Source organism: Anabrus simplex, chromosome 2 (assembly GCF_040414725.1).
Source record: "Anabrus simplex isolate iqAnaSimp1 chromosome 2, ASM4041472v1, whole genome shotgun sequence".
Classification (NCBI taxonomy): domain Eukaryota; kingdom Metazoa; phylum Arthropoda; class Insecta; order Orthoptera; family Tettigoniidae; genus Anabrus; species Anabrus simplex.
In genome coordinates, this window is record NC_090266.1 from 81,739,198 (window position 1) to 81,758,983 (window position 19,786).

At 41.4% G+C, this 19,786-nt stretch overlaps 1 protein-coding gene across 2 annotated transcripts in view; it reads left to right on the forward strand.

The window, feature by feature from the left end:
- Window positions 1–19,786, forward strand: part of Galphao (G protein alpha o subunit) — a 1,276,387-nt gene that overhangs the window by 1,097,616 nt on the left and 158,985 nt on the right. For both annotated transcript variants that reach the window (XM_067140187.2, XM_067140188.2), the window contains exon 5: window positions 14,167–14,295. In XM_067140187.2, the coding sequence (XP_066996288.1) occupies window positions 14,167–14,295 (129 nt within the window). The remainder of the gene's footprint in view (window positions 1–14,166; window positions 14,296–19,786) is intronic.

Here is a 19,786-nt window from a genome sequence, read left to right on the forward strand (position 1 = left end):
ATAATAATAATAATCATAATAATAATAATAATAATACTAACCGTGTTGTCCGCGGAACAGAGTGCGAAGGAAGCATGAGCGGCGAATGGCTGGACATAGCATAAATATTGCTAACAAAATCAATGAAAATTTTAATTTTCTGTCTTTCCCTACGACTGGATTTTTCAACAACATCAACAATAACAACAAGAACAGTTTATCAAAATAACTCTTCACCAAGAGAGCTTAGAAGTTCAATAATTTACAACAAGGGATCTCGTAAGCTCAAATTACAATAGTGGAGCTCGTCTGCTCAGAAAATGTACAGTTCTGGGGAGGAGAACTCCCATTTCGAAATTGCTAGACAGATATTTCCGCCCCGTAGGTTTCATACATTATATGTTACGAAAATAGGCCAACCTGTACATAGATGGCAAAAGTAGAGTCAATACAAATTTGACAAAGGAATCCGTAGCTTCTAGAACACATTTACATCGGAACTTGAAGCAGCAAGTACACTCAGCTTAAATAAGTTAATAAACTAATACCTTCGCTACCCCGCTACCCTAATCTTATCGGGGAGTAACAAACGAGAAAGGACCGAATGGTCCAGAATTGAACAGAGGCCGAACAGAACAGGGAAAGGGGGAATAATTATTATTTAACTAAAAACAACGAGAATCTTAGGCCCTTCAGAAATGTAAATTCAGAAAAAAAGCATCTAACTGGGCATAACGCCCTATAACACAGATGCTAAGCCATACTACGAGGTGACTAACGGAATGAAATGTTAAAGTCCGAAAACAGGTAGAAGAATTTAGAAAATTTGGAAAACTTAGTCAACCAAAAGTGAAATTAGAAGAGTGGACTCGAGGGTAAACACTCGTGCTTCCTTACATTTTACAAAATCCGCCTTAGAGGATAAGTTTTAAAGTCCAAGTGTTGCCTAGATACACCTACATTAAATTAAAATTTAAAAATGAAGTCCTACACTAAAGTTAAAGAAGCGCCGGACGACCGAACAGTTGCATACTAAGGGGGAACGCTGAAATCTTCCCTTTCTTCACGCGCAGCAAGGTTCACATAGTTAAAATTTTGTCATACTTTCGTTTATTGCCACCTTTTCATGTCAGCTCCCGCCCCAGCAATATTCTCAGTAACGCAGAACACTCAATAATACACTGCAGCAAAAAGTACACTGCGTTTATAATTGATTGGTTGATAAGATTTTGATATCAACCCTTGTTATTGGAGGATTAATATAACGACAGGGATGATAACTCCAAAATGCTAAATGAACAATTGAATGTTGATTAAGTTACCCAACTTCCAAATACAAGCATTCTCGATAGTAGTTAGTCTCTCAACACAAGGTAGCACTAGAAAATTGATGTCAAGGACTTCTGGTCCCAAAAGGTAAAACTTCTACAACGTAAGATCGTTCAGTCAGTTTTAAATACAAAACAGCACATAACAGCACAGTCGGAGATATGGCGGCAAGTTAAACAGACGGGGACGCCTAACTCATATCACATTAACAACAACAACAATAATAATACCGAGCAAGTGGTTGTGCAGTTTTGGTGACGTAGCTATCAGTTTCCATTTGGAAGATAGTGGGTTCGAACCCTACTGTCGGCAGCTCCGAAGACGGTTTACCTTTTTTTCCCATTTCACACCAGGCAAATGCTGGGGCTGTACTTTAATGAAGACCACGGTTGCTTACTTCCCACTCTTAGCCCTATCCTAAACCATTGTTTCCGTAAGACCTATCTGTGTCGGTGCGACGTAAAGCATATTATTATTATTATTATTATTATTATTATTATTATTATTATTATTATTATTATTATTATTATTATTATTATTATTATTATTATTAGTAGTAGTAGTAGTAGTAGTAGTAGTAGTAGTTCTCTTTCGTTTGGCTATTGCTAGGATGGAGCAGCCCTAGTAAGGCAGACATTCCGACGAGTGTGGATGGCGTCTGGCGTGCCCGGGAAGCTGTGTGTAAATGTGGTGAATGAGTTGCAGGGATGTTGGGGAAAAATAGAAATTCACAGTCCCCGAGCTCTCGAAAAAGTCAGGAACGCCGAACACTAGACGAGTGGTGTTACAGATACTCACAACGAAATTGCAACATAGAAGGGACCATTTTTGCGTTATGTAAGGGCCAATGGCACAAATCCTCGGACATGTGTGGTGTTTATTTTTTACGTAGATCTACCTCCCCAAGTTTGAACGAAATCGTGACTCCATAGTCGTGGCCTCCCTTGTTAGGTAAATTCCATTATTTGTGAACTTCTTTAGAAACATTTGTTCTCGTACAGCTTTGTTTTATGACGGAAGGAGGGATATTATGGCTAAAACGACACATAAATTCTTTTGTCTTTCCCTGTTTCTTTGAGAAAGATGTTAAGTTATTACCTGTACTTTAGATATAATTTTCTGACATATCCTCCATATCAACACTTGTGGAACCCTTTGTAATACGTAACATTTACGTCAGTGATAGTTACACCACCACAGGAAGAGAACTGAGTTCCAACAAAAACGACATTTCACCCGCTCGAGGAAGCCTGCACTGCAGAGAAGGCTCGAATTACTGAACATTTCTGATCGATACGTAAATCAAATTGTGTGTTCACTGGTTACGGTTTGAGTGGCAAACGCCTTGTCGGCTTGCAAGCCCGCACAGCCCCAGCGCATAAACAGTTGCCATGCTGACAGGCGCGTTTGCCTCTTGCGATGAAATTTGATTTTGCAAAGCAAGTTTCTATAAGCCGAGGGTTGTCTGCACATTTTCATTAATCTTGAAATAATTATATGATTGTAATATTTTAAGCTTAAATTATGGAACTGAAACGGAATATGTTATCGAGTGGCATAAATTTGGCTAGTTGCTGGAAACGAAGAGTACTAGGTTGCAATTTTACTCTCCGCTCCTCATCTAGCATTGCCACATACTTGTTTATTTCTCGATGCTCAGTTTTCCGCGTTGTTAATGTGTTAGGGAGATGTAGAGAAAGAATTTGAAGTTGATTACAGACTTTGCTGAAAATCTTACATCTATTTGACCGTACCCAACCTCTTATTCTTGAAACTTCCGAGTATGTTGAGTAATTCTGGAAACGGAAATTGTAACGTCATGGTTTTACTCCTAATTTATTGAGTGTTTATATAGGAGGCATTCTAATACTCTTTGAGCTCAAAACCGAATTGTTAGGTTTGGTTAAAAAAATAAGTTTTATGAAACTTCACTCAAATATTCAGTGATGAAGTGTTTAAATTGTATGAGAAAGTACTGAGAATATGCTCCACTATTTAAATAAACATTAGGAGTGCATAGTTCATAATGAGAACTTAGTTTCAGTTAAACTTAAATTTATTTTGAGTTTTGATTTTACCGAAGGAGTTTGTCGTGTGTTAGGGTCATGTAGCTATGAGCTTGAATTCGGGTGATGGTAGGTTCGAATCGCGCTGTCGGCAGCTCTAAAGATGGTTTCCCATTTTTCTACCAGGCAAATGCTGGAGCTGTACCTTAATTAACGTCACGATCGCTACCTTCACAATCCTAGCCCTTTCCCGGCCTTTAGTCGCCGTAAACCTACTATGTGTTAGTGCGATCTTAAACCACTAGCAAAACAAAAGAGTTTTGATTCTAAAACCGCTAAGTGTAAATATGTCAGGTTAATTAAACTAGATTAATGTCCGGCTCGTTGGCTGAATGGTCAGAGTACTGGCCTTCGGTTCAGAGGGTCCCGGGTTCGATTCCCGACCGGGTTTGGGATTTTAATCGTTTCTGATGAATTCTTCTGGCTCGGGAACTGGGTGTTTGTGTCCGTCTAACACTCTCCTATTCATATTCAAAGATACCACACTACCAACCACCACAGAAACACGCATTAGTGATTATATCCCTCCATATAGGGTTGGCGTCAGGAAGGGCATCTAGCCGTAAAACAGGGCCAAATCCACGTGCACGACGCAGTTCGCACACGTGACCCCACATATGTGGGAAAACGCGGCAGGAAAGAAGAATTAAACTAGATTAATAATAAATCACCTGTTGGAAGTAATTACTTTTAATTTCACCCCATGCAAAAATTATAACAAAATCTTGTCAAATCCTCTTGACTGAAATATTTTAACAGTCTGACAATTCGCAGCAATAGGTCCCAGCGTACCACAGCCCCAGTGTGTAGCAGTACTGTGAGAATAAACTGCCCATGAAAACTTACCCTTGCCGAGAAACGGGCTTATTTTTCGTACAACTCCTGTTCATGTACAGGTATATACCTGAGCCACAGACGTTTTTCACTTTGTGCTGTTAAGCCTTCCTGTTTCCTTCTCTTGTTGTACAGCTTACGCATCTCCTTCTGTTGTTGTACAACTTACTAATTTCCTTCCCTTGTTGTACAGCTTACGCATCTCCTTCTGTTGTTGTACCGCTTACGCATTTCCGTTTCTTGTTGTAGAGCTTACGCATTTCCTCCTCTTGTTGTACAGCTGTCGCATTTCCTTCTGCAGTTGTACAGCTTCCATGTTTCTTTCTGCAACCTGTATGAGGAATAGTTCTGGTCTTCTTCTTTATGGCCCTTTCCCAATTTATTGGGGTAGGCATTTGGTATAGATTTGGCTCAGTCTTACGCCCGGATGCCCTTTCTGACGCCCAACCTATGTGGAGGTATGTATTCACCATTGCGTGGTTACTTCCCCAGACAAAGGGACGTGAATTAAGATGAACACATAGTTCTCCAGTTAGAGAAATTAACTACATGGAGTTAAAATCTATGGCCGAGTCGGGAATCGAATCCTGGACCTATTCAACCGGAGGAGAGTACGGTGATCATTCAGTCAAAAGCCGGAACGAAATAGCTCTGCCATATGTTAAAATAATTTACTACAGAAAAGCGTACGAGTGTTATAAAACTCAAAATACATTTGCTTGAATGGTACGCGTGAATCCGATTTTCGTATTCGTTACGATGTGATTTATAAAACAGCCTTAGGGTATTCAAGTGATCATAATTATCGAATGGATGTATGTCTTCAGCACTTTAAATCAAAGGAAAAATTGGCTTCTTAAAGTAGTTCTGAGTAGACCAAACCTCTGGTAGGTGAGGCCGATAAGCAATTACTTACTGGATATTGAGGTTATTGAGGTGAGTGCGCCAAGGCTTCTTACTTGCTATTAGTCCTAGTTCTTCTCGTCTCGTTTCTGCCCTCAAGTTTTGATATTGGTAATTACTATAAGTACGGGATCAGTCCGTGAGTGGGATGGTGGGAGATTAGTAGCCCATTTCATTTTTCTGAGCTATTCTAAGCCACAATAGTAAGGCCCTTCATACGTTTAAATAGCTCTCTGGAAGCTTCAGGTTTCGAAAAGTACACTTTCCCATGAGATTTATAGCACTTCACTCGCATCGTGGAAATTCTTAAATTAAGTTTTCTGAGTATTTTCTTCGTAGCAATCTCTCAGCGTCTTAGGATGATCAAGAATGTTTCTCTTTGTTACATACATACATACATACATACATACATACATACATACATACATACATACATACATACATACATATTCATTATGGACTGTTATGCCTTTCAGCGCTCAGCCTGGACGCCACCGTGCATTAAGTACGCACATCCACAGCCCTCTGTTTGTAACTAGCCCTGCAGCTCTGTTTATTTCCACACCTCTTGTCATAACATATTTAAAAACTGAGTCTAACCATCTTCTTGTTCTCCCTATGTTTATCTTACCTCCATGGCTTAGTCCATTATTCTCCTAGTTACAGTGTTATTAACACGGTGGTTTTCCCACTAAATCAAGTTATTTTTAATTCTTTGTCCGTAGGTAAATTTTGGCACACGGTGGGCAGCGGGAAATCTAACCTTTCTCATGCTTGTCAGTGGATATTTTGGAGGTTTTTCATTTTTTTTAAATTTTCTTTACGTTGGGACATCTTATGCCGACGATGGGATAGGAAAGCACTAGGAGTGTACATGAAACGGCCATGGCTCTTAATTAAGGTACAGCCCCAAGCATTTGCCTGGTGTGAAAATGGGAAACCACGGACAACCATATTCAGGGCTGCCGACACGAGGGTTCGAACCCACTATCTCCCGAATGCAAGCTCAGAGCTGCGCGACCCTAACCACACGGACACTTGCTCGGTGGTTTTTCAATTAATGTTTTATGCAATATGATATAGATTATAGTTCAAATTAAAGTTCTTGGCGTTTACAGTGGTGACGCCATCAAAAGGCGAGCCGGGGAAGACCTGAACTGTAGACGGAGCTGAGATGTTCTGCATTCCCTTAAAAATAAGGAAGCAAGAAACGCTTCAGTGGATCTTTCTTTCATACGAAAGCGTCACTTCTTCATGCATTGAAGATTGTTATAGAGTCATGGATTCCCCTTTCTGAATCATGTAACATTGGTGCCAGCGCAAAGATGATCATATCAGTTGAATAGTGTCCTTTGTAAAATGGTCTCAGACCATGGACGCCAATAATTTGTGATGTAAAGTGATGAAATTCTGCGATGCAAGTAACATCAATCCGTGCAATATTTGCACTGCCGCGCCTCGTATTGCCAACGTCAAATGTGGAATTGGAAATATTTTGTTTAGTCAGTAGAACGTTATTAACCGCCTCTGTGGTGTAGTGGTTAGTGTGATTAGCTGCCACCGCCGGAGGCCCGGGTTCGATTCCCGGCTCTGCCACGAAATTTGAAAAGTGGCACAAGAGCTTGAACGTGGTCCACTCTGCCTCGGGAGGTCAACTGTGTAGAAGGGGGTTCGAATTTGCACCTCAGCCATCCTCGGAGTGATTTTCCACTTTTTTCAAGCAAATGACCGGATAGGAGTTTTGATGTTGTCTTCTTGGTTTGTGATTCGTTTTCCAAATTCCTCTTTGATTTCCTTTTCCGCCTGTTCTATATAAACAATGAAAAATAGAGGAGGCTAACTGCAGTCTTGCTTCACTCCTTTCTAGATTGCTGATTCTGTTTTTATAGCCATCGATTCCTGTCACTTCAGACCGATTTTTTTTTACATATTGTAGATAACCCTTTCTCAGAATTTGATGCGGATCACCTTCAGAATCTCAAATAGTTTGGTCCAATCAACGTTCTCGAATACCTATTCTAGATCTACCAATACCATATACAGTACGCGGACGGGCCCTTGTTAATTCGACCCCCTTCGTTTAGACGTAAAGTCAAGATTGCTTCTCGTGTTCCCCTATTTCTTTTGAAGTCAGACTGATCGTCTCCCAACACAGCTTCAACTAGTCTCTCCATTCTTCTGCAAATAATACGTACAAAAATACTAAACTAATGTTGCGCTAGTTTGGACTTGTCGGCACCTGCCTTCTTAGGAATACGTGTAATAATATCCGTTTTTAAATCGGATGGCCACGCCTAGTAATGAAAAGTACTTCGAAATCAATAAGCAAAGAGGTGATGAGATTTACGAGAAGGGTTATTTCGGCATATTACGAATACATGAATTAATGTGCAGTTCCTTGTCTGAAAAGTCAGCGAGTTGGCCTTTGGTTCATCAGAGGGTCCTCGGTTGAATTCCCGGCCGGTACTTAAGTCGCGTTTGATTAAATCATCTGTCTGGGTGTTTGTGTTTCTCGTCACATACACACCATTCTACTAAACGCCGGAGAAACACGCAGGAGTAAACACATCCCTTGGTATAGGGTTGGCGTTAGGAAGGGCACCCGGTTGTAAAAAAGGGCGAAGTCTGCGCGTGTGGCACAGTTCGCACACGCGCCTTCAGAAGGGTGTAGGTAACATACATACATACATACATACATACATACATACATACATACATACATTATCATTATAGACTGTTATGCCTTTCAGCGTTCAGTCTGCAAGCCTCTGTGAATTTACTAAACGTCGCCACAATCCTCGATTTTCAACTAGTGTTGTGGCCTCATTTAGCTCTATACCTCTTATCCTTAAATCGTTAGAAACCGAGTCTAGCCATCGTCGTCTTGGTCTACCTCTACTTCTCTTACCCTCCATAGCAGAGTCCATTATTCTCCTAGGTAACCTATCCTCCTCCATTCGCCTCACATGACCCCACCACCGAAGCCGGTTTATGCGTACAGCTTCATCCATCGAGTTCATTCCTAAATTAGCCTTTATCTCCTCATTCCGAGTACCAAGCGGTAGAAAAAGAAAGAGAGATCAAGATCAGAATTCTTGTCTTTAGAAATCGCCCAGCGTAGAGTGAAAGATGTAAGTTCAAAAAGTTATTTATTTTACATCGCACCGACACACATAGGTGTTAGTTAAAGTGAATACCATGTTCCTTACGATGTATTTTGTAGACAGTCATGCTCTTCTTATTGAGTGTTACCAGTTGCGAGGAGGCCAAGTGGTTCACAAATCAGGAATGTTTTACTGAGAACTGTGAATAAGAAGAGTGATCTGGCGGATTTCTTTACTGAATTAACAGACGTACCTCAAACACATAGAATTGGATAGAATAGAGCTTCTTTGTTTCTCTTTGTAAACGTTTTCGCTTCCTTTCCGTATACTTTTCACTTCTTTCTTTTCATCCAGCGAATTTTTCACCATTAGTTCTATCCTTGGCTCTAATTTGCACAATGAATTAAGTAAATAGTGTTTATCGCAAGTCTAGAATTCTTCTTTACTGAATATCCAGACTTCTGTTTACACGTTGTCGCTGTTTAAAACTAGATTTTCCTGAACCATCGACAGTATTTTCCCCCTGAGTGTCCGGTTCCATGGCTAAATGGTTAGCGTGCTAGCCATCGGTCACAGGGGTCCCGAGTTCGTTTCCCGGCAGCGTCGGGAATCGTAACTATCATTGGTTAATTTCGCTGGCACGGGGCCTGGGGGTGTGTGTCATCTTCATCATCATTTCATCCTCATCGCGATGCGCAGGTCGCCTACGGGAGTCAAATCAGAAGACCTGCACCTGGCGAGCCGAACTTGTCCTTGGACACTCCCGGCACTAAAAGCCATGGTCATTTCCATTTCATTTCCCCTGAGTACATTATTTATTGCTCCTGGTTATTCACCACTTACGTCCTAGATTAAGCTTATATCTCAATTTTCAACCAGGAAGAATGATTGCTGGTACAAACAGGTGGGAACAATGGCAGGAGTTTAATCGAATGAGGAGATAAAGGATGAGGTAGGAATGATTTGTATCGTGGCTTTACGTCGCATGGCGACGATGGGATATGAAAGGCCTAGGAGTTGGAAGGAAGCGGCCGTGGCCTTAATTAAGGTACAGCCCCAGCATTTGCCTGGTGTGAAATGAGAAACCACGGAAAACCATCTTCAGGGCTGCCGACAGTGGGATTCGAACCCACTACCTCCCGCATGCAAGCTCACAGCCGCCCGGCTCTAACCGCACGGCCAACTCGCTCGGTAGGTAGGAATGAACTCGATGGATGACGCTGTACGCATGTGAGGCGAATGCAGGAGGACAGGAAGGAGAATGATGGACTCTGTTATGGTGGGTAAGAGAAGTAGAGGGAGACCAAGACGACGATGTTTAGACTCGGTTTCTAACGACTTGAGGATAACAAGTATAGAACTAAACGAGGCCACAGAATTAGTTACAAACAGAGGATTGTGGCAAATTCACAGAGGCTTGCAGACTGAGCGCTGAAAGGCACGACATTCTAGAATGAAGATAGATGTACCTATGTTTGTCAGCCAGGAATCACTAAAAAACTATTATGGTCGTTACTGGACTGCGTAGAGCAGGGCACACTCTGACGGTGTTGCTTAGAACTAAAATTAGGTGTCGCTCGCGTTACAACAGAGAACACCTCTCTAAGCAGTTTTCCACCACTTCTCCCACGCTTGTGATGTTGCGGGTGTGGACTGTATTGCACATGTGGGTTTGGCTTTGTTTTACGGCTGGATGCCCTTCCTGACGCCAACCCTATATGGAGGGATGTAATCACTATTGTGTGTTTCTGTGGCGGTTGGTAGTGTAGTGTGTTGTCTGAATATCAAGAGGAAAGTGTTGGGACAAACACAAACACCCAGTTCCCGGGCCAGAAGAATTTACCAGAGGCGATTAAAATCCCCAACCCGGCAGGGAATCGAACCCGGGACCCCCTGAACCGAAGGCCTCAACGCTGACCATTCGACCAATGAGTCGGACTACCTAGTAAGTTCATTAACAGTTGCAACAAATATTAATACATTGTATTATTATTATTATTATTATTATTATTATTATAAATATAATAAAAATTATTATTATTATTATTATTATTATTATTATTATTATTATTATTATTATTATTATTATTATTGATTTGACACAATTCAGGCTCTCTGCGTGTCAATATCGACGTTCTGTTTAATTATTCCAGATGACAATGTCGGGCGACCAACTACTGAATTTCAGTTCATTTTGTGGGGTTAACACCGAACGTGTCGCCATCTTTTATGTGCTGCCATTGTACCCCTTGGGCAACCGAGTGAACTTTCTTCCGCCATTCAAAAATTTGACTATCTTTGGAAGGTTTTGGGATTCAGAGGCCGACACTACCGCACATCCACATAGGGAGCCATCATAAGGCGACGAAGGGATTGGAATGGGCTGGGACTGGGAAGAAAGCGACCGTGGCCTTGATTTGCCTGGTGTGAAGTACTGTGTATCGTATTGCAAAAGTCAATGTAAGGAATAAGCAAATGCTTGCCCTGAGCACAAACTGTTTGCCGGAACTCTCGGCGAATGCGAGCGCAGGCCACGGATGAGAGGTGTCCGGAAGGGAGCAGTTTTCTTCTATTCGTAACGAGGAGTAAAACGTGCTCATCACTTTGAATGTCCGGCTTCATGGCTAAATGGTTAGCGTGTTAGCCTTTGGACACAGGAGTCCCGGGTTCGATTCCCGGCGGGGTCGGGAATTGTAACCATAACTGGTTAATTTCTCTGGCACGGAGGCTGGGTGTATGTGTCTTCATCATTATTTCATCCTCATCACGACGTGCAGGTCGCCTACGGGAGTCCAATCAAAAGACTTGCATCTGGCGAGCCGAACTTTTCCTCGGACACTCCCGGCACTAAAAGCCATACGCCATTTCATTTCATCACTTTTAATGTCGACAGAAATATGTTAACTCCTTGGTGCAATGAAGTCCTCTTTAAGATAGACCATGCATGGTGATGACATTTTAATATCTGAATGTTAATCGACTTCTTCGCTCAATTACACACGCATCACAGGGCTAAACGAACGCTTCTCAAATCCATGAGCTTCGGAAGAATGACATAAAGATGTACACAAGACGTTTCAAATGCCCCCGTGTTAAGTGTCATTCCATACAGGTCTTGAAGGCCCTTGGAGGTGTAGGATGAGTGAACCCAAGGGCCATGTTGCACCTCCGGAAAAGTAATCTCGTATCATAAATTGTTCGACTTCCTGACGTGGAATCGAACCCACGTCCTCCCGGGCGAACTGAGCACGCCTTTACCGCATAAGACAGGCAGCCCCTGTAAGGGATGGCAGAGGATGATTTTTTTCAGTAGACGGAATGAGGTCGACTTCATGCCGTTCACGCAGTGGGAGGCGGAAATCTCGGGAGCGCTGCGTCGCATAAACCACATTATCCCGCCGGATAGAGCCAGTCCCTGCTCATAGCTACTCCGGTAAATGAGTAGGAGTGAGATACCATTTGCTACCCTTGGGATCTTTGAGCGAGTCTGATAGTGTGGAGGTCAGTGGAGTTCACCCCGCATAGAGTAAACAGAGAACGGCTCCATCCTGCGGGATGTGTTGTTTTATGCAACTCAGCGCTCCCGACTTTACCGCTGCCTACCAGGTAAACACTGCGACGCAGACTTCATGCTTGTTTTGCCCTCCTCTGCTACATGTTGAAAGTTAATGCACTAGCTTTCCAAACTTTCTGTAGACATAGAAACTTATAAATGAGCTGGGCTGTCGTAAGAAAATTAAGGTAGGTCTTACTGGATTGAACCTTAGGCCGTAGGCACCTCGGAGCACCTTTATTTTATTTTATATTTTACAGTTTGCTTCACTTCGCACCGACACATACAGGTCTTATGGAGACGATGGGCTAGGAGTGGGAAAGAAGCGACCGTGGCCTTATTTAAGGTACAGCCCAGGCATTTGCCTGGTCTGGAAATGGAAGACGACGAAAGCCATCTTCAGGGCTGCCGACAGTGGGGTTCGAACCCAGTAATATTTCGTTCGGCTCCTTGGCTGGTTGATCAGCGTTCGGGCCGTGGGTTCAGATTGCCTCGTATTCGATTCCCGGCCGGACCGCGAATTTTAACTGCGTGCGGTTATTTCCTCTAGCTCGGGATTTGAGTGTTTGTGATCATTTTAATACACCTTTCTCCGTCTACACACAACAGAAGTGAATAAATTCGTCCACATAGTGTTGGAATCAGGAAGGGCATCCGGTCGTAAAACTAGATGAAATTCACTTCACGTGGTGACCCCAGTAAATTGGGAAACAGAAGAAGAAGAATACTTATACGATTTTCATGTAGACGACATTGAACTGGTGAATCGGTGAATAAACAAATATTCATTTAAACATTTTTAATAAGCGTCACCAAGCTGCTATCTAATCACAGAGCGTGTGTACAGATAGGTCATACTTCGTTTTCCACTAGTTTAATAAAAGGTGTAACTAAATGATTGGTACAATATGAATATGCCTTATTGATATTTCAAGATCAGTAAAAAATGATTTGTTGCTGTATATATCCTAATACCGTCCCTCATTTACTTTAAAATATATATATATTTTTACCGGGCGAGTTGGCCGTGCGCGTAGAGGCGCGCGGCTGTGAGCTTGCATCCGGGAGATAGTAGGTTCGAATCCCACTATCGGCAGCCCTGAAAATGCTTTTCCGTGGTTTCCCATTTTCACACCAGACAAATGCTGGGGCTATACCTTAATTAAGGCCACGGCCGCTTCCTTCCAACTCCTAGGCCTTTCCTATCCCGTCGTCGCCATAAGACCTATCTGTGTCGGTGCGACGTAAAGCCCATAGCAACAAAAAAAATTAAATTATACCACTAAGGAAATTAAGTCCTTATAACTTGCTTCTGTTTTAAATCATTTGTCAGAGCAGGAGGAGTCAGCCGAGCGAGTGGTTTCGTGGTTTGATTCGCATAGCTGTCAACTTGCATTCGGGAGATAAAGGGTTCAAACCCCCCCACTGTCGGCAGCCCTGAAGGTGGTTTTCCGTGGTTTCCCATTTTCACACCAGACAAATACTGAGGCTGTACTTTATTTAAGGCCACGGTCGCTTCCTTCCTATTCCTAGCCCTTTGCTATCCCATCGTCGCCATAAGACCTATCTGTGTCGGTGCGTCGTAAAACAAATTGCAGAGATAAAAATAGAGTAGTCACGAAATAGAACGAAGTGGTCATTCACTGGTGTTGAAGGAAACACGAGGTTTACCGCCATCTTTCTTGTACCTGCTGTTGTACTTTGGTGCACTAAACCAAGTAATTCAGGCCTCCATTCTTCAGACATGAACTGAGGAAAAGTTTGTATTCTTAGGTCAATAATTTCACAGATTAAATGTAAGTGTACAGTTTTATATGGTCATTTACTGGACCCTTGTGGTGTTTCCTCGTGATGTATATCCGTTGCTCTGTGTGGATTTTCTCCAAGGTCCTTCCGGCCGCTTGCTTGCTCCATGCTTTATTAAAACCATTCCTGTGCTTTCACTAAAACGATGATAATTTCTGAATCATACCTGCAAAATACATATGGTAAAGGATGTTTTTATCTTAATGATATCATTTAGGTGAATAAACAGCTTATTTTGATAAGAAATACCTGATTTATCTTAAATTATGCATTTTGCTTCTAAGGTTGATTTTATTTACTGCCAATTATAACATAAGGGTACTTGTTGAGAGTTACCTTTTACAGAAAGGTATATACCACCGCAGACGTTCATTAATGCTTTTTACGCTCAACAGTTCTTCCAGGCATACTTGGGATCTGTCGTTGAGATTTTAGACAGCATAAGAGTCCGTTAGGTGGTTCTCGAAATTAGTCTGCACAAACGAATACCAGAGACTTTATTTTATGTGTGTTCATGAATTATAGGGATAAGTTATTATAAGTTCGTACAGTGCCATTCTCAGGATCTGATATGTTATTTCATTGTTTTCAGCTTTCTCGACGACTTGGATCGCCTGGGAGCCAAGGACTACCAACCTACGGAGCAGGATATCCTACGAACGAGAGTGAAAACAACCGGCATAGTTGAAGTGCATTTCTCATTCAAAAATTTAAATTTTAAGTAAGTACCTTGCATATTCATACGGCCTTTCAGCGTGCTCATCAGTTACTATTCTTAACTCAGTTGGAATAATTACCGAAACTAAAGTAAATGTCTGGTAGTTGGGAAATATAAATAAATACCGTTGACTTTTCGGTCCGTCAGCACGTCGCAAAGTTCGAAATTCATTCAAACTTGTGGCCAAATTAAATAACAGTAAAACACACCGTAAACACAATAAACAAACACACACAAAAATACATATACATATGTGTTTATGAACTGCAACATCATTGCATTTCTGACACGAATTTTAATTTTTATGTTTGCAATTTGTGGGATCTCAGGATGTTTTCTTGATTGAATGAAACTTGTTATTGTTTAGTTCCTCATTTTATTCATTTCAGCCTGAATTTTTATTTATAAATTGTGTTCGACCGAGCGAGAAATATTGACATCCTCAAATTTAACAAATCGACATTGTAAAATGTCGCTTTTATTCAATCACTATAATAATGGCTATGAAATAGGTTTCGCTCTCATAGTAAGTAAACGAAGCTAGTGACGAAGCTATTCCTTGCCTTTTAAAATGAACAGGACAGGTCTGGAGCCGAGCTCTGCATTCGGGAGGCGGTGGGTAGAATCCCACCGTCGGTTGTCCTTAGTATGGTTTTCTTTGGTTTCCCATTCTCACCTGAGGTAAATGCCGAGACAGTTCACATTATAGGCCACTGCCGTTCCATCCATCTTACCACAAATAACGGACACACGTCTTCTTGTCACCTCTAAGTGGGCTGCCTTAACCCTTCAGGGCTAGAAAAAAGTTAGGCAAATGTAATCTTATGATGGGTCGGATATAAGCATGTAGTCTACCCGAGTGAATAGTTCAGCAACGAATTCGAGTGGTGAGGGTGTCGCGATATTATTATTATTATTATTATTATTATTATTATTATTATTATTATTATTATTATTATTATTATTATTTTAATGTCCCTTAAACTGGTTTTGGTTAGAAAAGACGCCCAAGTCTGGGAATTTTGCTCTAAAAGCGGGATCATTAATGTCCCAGCTTAACCACTAACATTGACCAAGTCCACATTGTAATATGTCGCTTGGATTCGATTCCGAAAGATTTCAGCACAGAGAGGAAGAATCTTACCAGTGTGCTTCTCATCCGGCCAAAGATCAATTCTATCATATATTAGACGTTGCGAAACCTCGTTAATCTATTTCAAGAATAGCTGATGGGATTGCAAACCAGGTGCTTCCGAGTTCGATTTAAACTCACTAAGAGGTCTTAATTGGTGTTTACATCTCTATATACAAAATAAGTTTTATCTGTACATTGCTCAGAATTAAAAAAAGATTGGTATTTCTGTATCGGACGTAACTAAACAAGGAAATGCACTTTTTAACTTCACGTCATTTCTGTCTCTGTCTATGTACGCGCATCACGAGAAAATGGCTAAAGAGAATGTAATGAAAATCGGAATGTAAAGTCGGGGAGTAAAGCACTACAACTTATGTTATAAATTGTTTTATTCACGCTGAGTGAAATGGTAGTTTAGGGGAAAGCCTAAAATGTAATTCTCAAAATTATATTTTATTAGTTATCAGTTAAATAGAATTAAATTTCCGATCATTTATCTTACACATGTATACCGCACCGGCTATAACAGAGATATTTATGAATTTCGATTTTTGTTGCCAAGTCCATATCAACGGCGAACCACGAGAAAATGGATTAAACGAATTTAATTAAAATCGATATATAAAGCCTGGGAAGAAGGCACTGCCTTCTAGGCTATAAATAATTTTATTCATGCTGAGTGATGGTAGTTCTAAGGAGAGACTTAAAATTTAATTTTTAAATACCTATGTCGTAGTTACTAGATATAGAGATACAATTTCCTATCATTTCTTACACAGTTTTACCGTACCGACTACGATGGTAGAATTCATGAATTTCTACTTTTGTTGCTTAGTCTATTTCAACGCCGAGCGTTGCTGACATGGAAATATTGCTCAGTCGTGTTAACTGGAGATGATTTTTGTCGTAATTGTCTTCAGGTGTAAAACTGCATGGTCATCGGTCCATATCGACAAGGAAAATTGTGAAGATGGTTATCAAAATGAGAAAAAATCGTAAAGGAACGATCGCATGAGGGATAAGACTAGAGGGTTCATGAAAGAAGCAAGAACTCCCTTTACATTAGATGTTTTGACATCACAAAGTCGGAAGAAAACTATATGCGAAGGCCTACAATATCGAAAGCTCATAGAATTGATCAACAATAACATTACATTGACCATTGTTTGTTGTGACGTGCTTCGTGTCTTCTGCCATTCATCTCTGCTGCGTCTCGCATAAACAGCCTACCTGAATATTGGCGGGAAGTAGGTGTGGAGTAAGATAACTTTCTTATTTTAGCATACCATCCCTCTGGTTCATAAATTTTCTTATAATTACTGGTACGCAATACACTGGTTCATCATAGTATTCCAGTTATTCGATCTCTACTCTGAGGCGCTGTTTGGAATGAGCAGTGTGCAAACTTACGTGAATACGGCAGAGGAGTAATCACGGCTGTCTCTGGCCTGCTCATTCCGTAGAGAATCACGGGTACGTCAGAAAAAAAACCTACAATCTGTTTTCCAGTCACCGACCGGGTCAGGGATGGAATGAATGAAGCATCCACCTTGCGGCGAGGGTAGGAATTGTGCCAGCTGCCGAAGACTGTCGCACTCCCCTCGGGCAATGATTAATGACTCACAGATGAGATGAAATGAAATGATATTGGAGAGTGTTTCGTGAGTGAAAGATGACAAGGAAAACAGGAGTACTCGGAGAAAAAACTGTCCCGCCTCCACTTTGTCCAGCACAAATCTCACATAGTGACCGGGATTTGAACCACGGAACCCTGTGGTGAGAGGCCGACGTGGTGCCGCCTGAACCACGGAGGCTACGAGCACGTTAGCTAGTCTAAAATAATATGATCAGAGCAAATGGTCGCCCTACACTGTCCTAACTTCGTCATCTCTGAATATATAATATATTCGTTATAACCAGGTTTCGGCGAACACTTTTCTCAAGATCTAAAGAAATCCTGGGCTACTAATATGAAATAGCTGAAATAGAAGTATAAAAATGTTGCAGATTGCTTGGTTGTCGTCGTCCCATGCAAACCGATGTGCATGAATGACTTTCTTCAGCTCAAGCATAGAGCCACAATCAATGTACAGCGCTGTGGAGACACGTTGCAGAAAGTGAGGCGCGCAATGAAGTCAGAATTCCCAGGCATGCTATCGAATGGCATTTACCAATCAATCAATCAATCAATCAATCAATCAATCAATCAATCAATCAATCAATCAATCAGTCAATCAATCAATCAATCAATCAATCATCAGTGATCTGCACTTACGACTGTCTTCCAGATGGCAAATTTCCTAACAGTTGTTTATCTAGCCCTTTCTTAAATATTTTCAAAGAACTTGGATATTTGTCCTTATTTTATTTCCGTTGTAGCCATTGAGGGGCAAGGGAAATCTGCATGGTTAGAGCAATCGCTGATTGCCTGTGTCAGGCTCTCCAATTTGTTCTGAAATGGGAGTTCTGACATTGAATTTTTACGAAATATAAAGATATCCGTAAGAACTTGATGACTTAGAGCAAGAAGCCTCAATCAGCAAAGCATTTCTGGGCGTTGACGTCATTGCTCTAGCGAATCCGAAGAAAGAACAACCATAATCAAACATTGGACGAATCAGTACTTCTGTAAAGAATCAATAATGTCGCGGAATGGTCTCCCAGCACGTACGTGTTGCAGTCAAGAACAGATTCAGTGATTTGCTGATCTTCGTTAGTATATGTTCGATATGCAGTCTCCATGTTAAACGACTGTCGAAATATAATCCAAGCAGTTTTTCTGACATTGTATGTATGCGATTTCCTGGTGAAGACAATGACCGAAGACTTCGGTGGAGAAAGTGTCAGGCCCTGTGTCGGGGACCACGAAGAGCAAGCTGTCGCTGCTTCATTTAGCCCAAGTCTTGTTACCCAAAAGCATAAAGATCTGGCGTACATGCAAATTTAATCGGCGCATTGGAGTGCCGTGTTCTATATATTTAGTTTGAAACGGTTTTCAAAATTCGAAGTGTACAAAGTGTACAAAGCAAACTCAGAATGGCCCCCCTGAGGAAGACATCTTTTGACATGGCGTTGTGCAAACAGAGTATTATCGTGTTTTGGAACGTCAGTGATTCGTTGGTGGAGTAGATTATAAATGCCGAAATAGTATTGAGAAGGAACCCCTAAGTTCTGAAGGTATCAATGAGGACCTGAATAAGAACGCTGTTATAGGCTATAGAGATGTCCAGAAAGATTGCACTGAGATATCCTTTCTCCAAAAACATCCTATCTATGTCGGTGGTTATGACGCTAAGATTGTCGAGTGTGCTACTGGACTTTCTAAAGCCGAATTGGGTTTTTGTCATCAGTATATTATGCTCTTACCACCATTCTAGTCTAGGATTTACGAGACGCTGGAAAGTTTAGGGATGCACGATGACACTACTATGACCCGATAAGAAACTGGATGACTGGATGGGAACAGTCTGTGTAATCCAGTCTTCTTCTGAAAATGTTCCATTAACCCAAATATCGTTGATGAGGCTCAGGTGCTGCTTCTTTGGGAGATGAGATATCATATTGTAGTGTATGTGGTCATAGCCCGGTACTATAATTGCACACTTTTTAGGACAGTCTTGTTCATTCAGTGTAAATGCCGCCATCAGGATATCGTGTGTTGTACCAGTGCAAGACGATGGTGTTATGTGATACTGAGGGGCAACAGTAGGAGGGAATATGATTATATATTTCCATGCACGGGTGGACCGTTCGAGGCAGTAGTGGTTTATTTTTGAGTTTATTTATTATGGTCCAAACTTTCGAGAGGAGAGTCGCGTTGAAGAGACTTTCAAGTTTTTTCCCTGCAATTCCTTTTTCGGTCTTTTGGGAACTCTTTTCTTTCAGCGTCTTGTTTCATTGAAGGCTATGAAGTTGTCCCAGTTAGGAGATCTCCTGTAAGTCCTGAAGCAGAGTTTTCGGTTAGGTATCATTTTCGAACATTCAGGGTTCCACCGATGTATCGTGTACCCCAAGGCTTGCGGCTGCTCCTTCCTTTGGTGATTGCTATCGAATCGGCTGTATTTATGTGGTTAAGACAGGAAGAGTGAGTCCAGACAGTATCTAGCAGATTTTCTCCTGTCCGGCTATAAGTTAACCAATCCGAATTCTTCACGTTCCATTTTGTTGTAGGATGATAAGTGAGGGGAGTGTCTGGATTAATGGAAGTTATTTCATTGTGAAAATAGTTGTATCCCATGGGGTAAGGGCGAACTGTCCAGATCAATCCTGTAGAAATGGATGGAGAGCGCGGCGTAAGATCAATAGCTGATTTACGTTGTTCTGGAACAGGATTTAAAGTTGGGAGCTGTCATGTAAGAT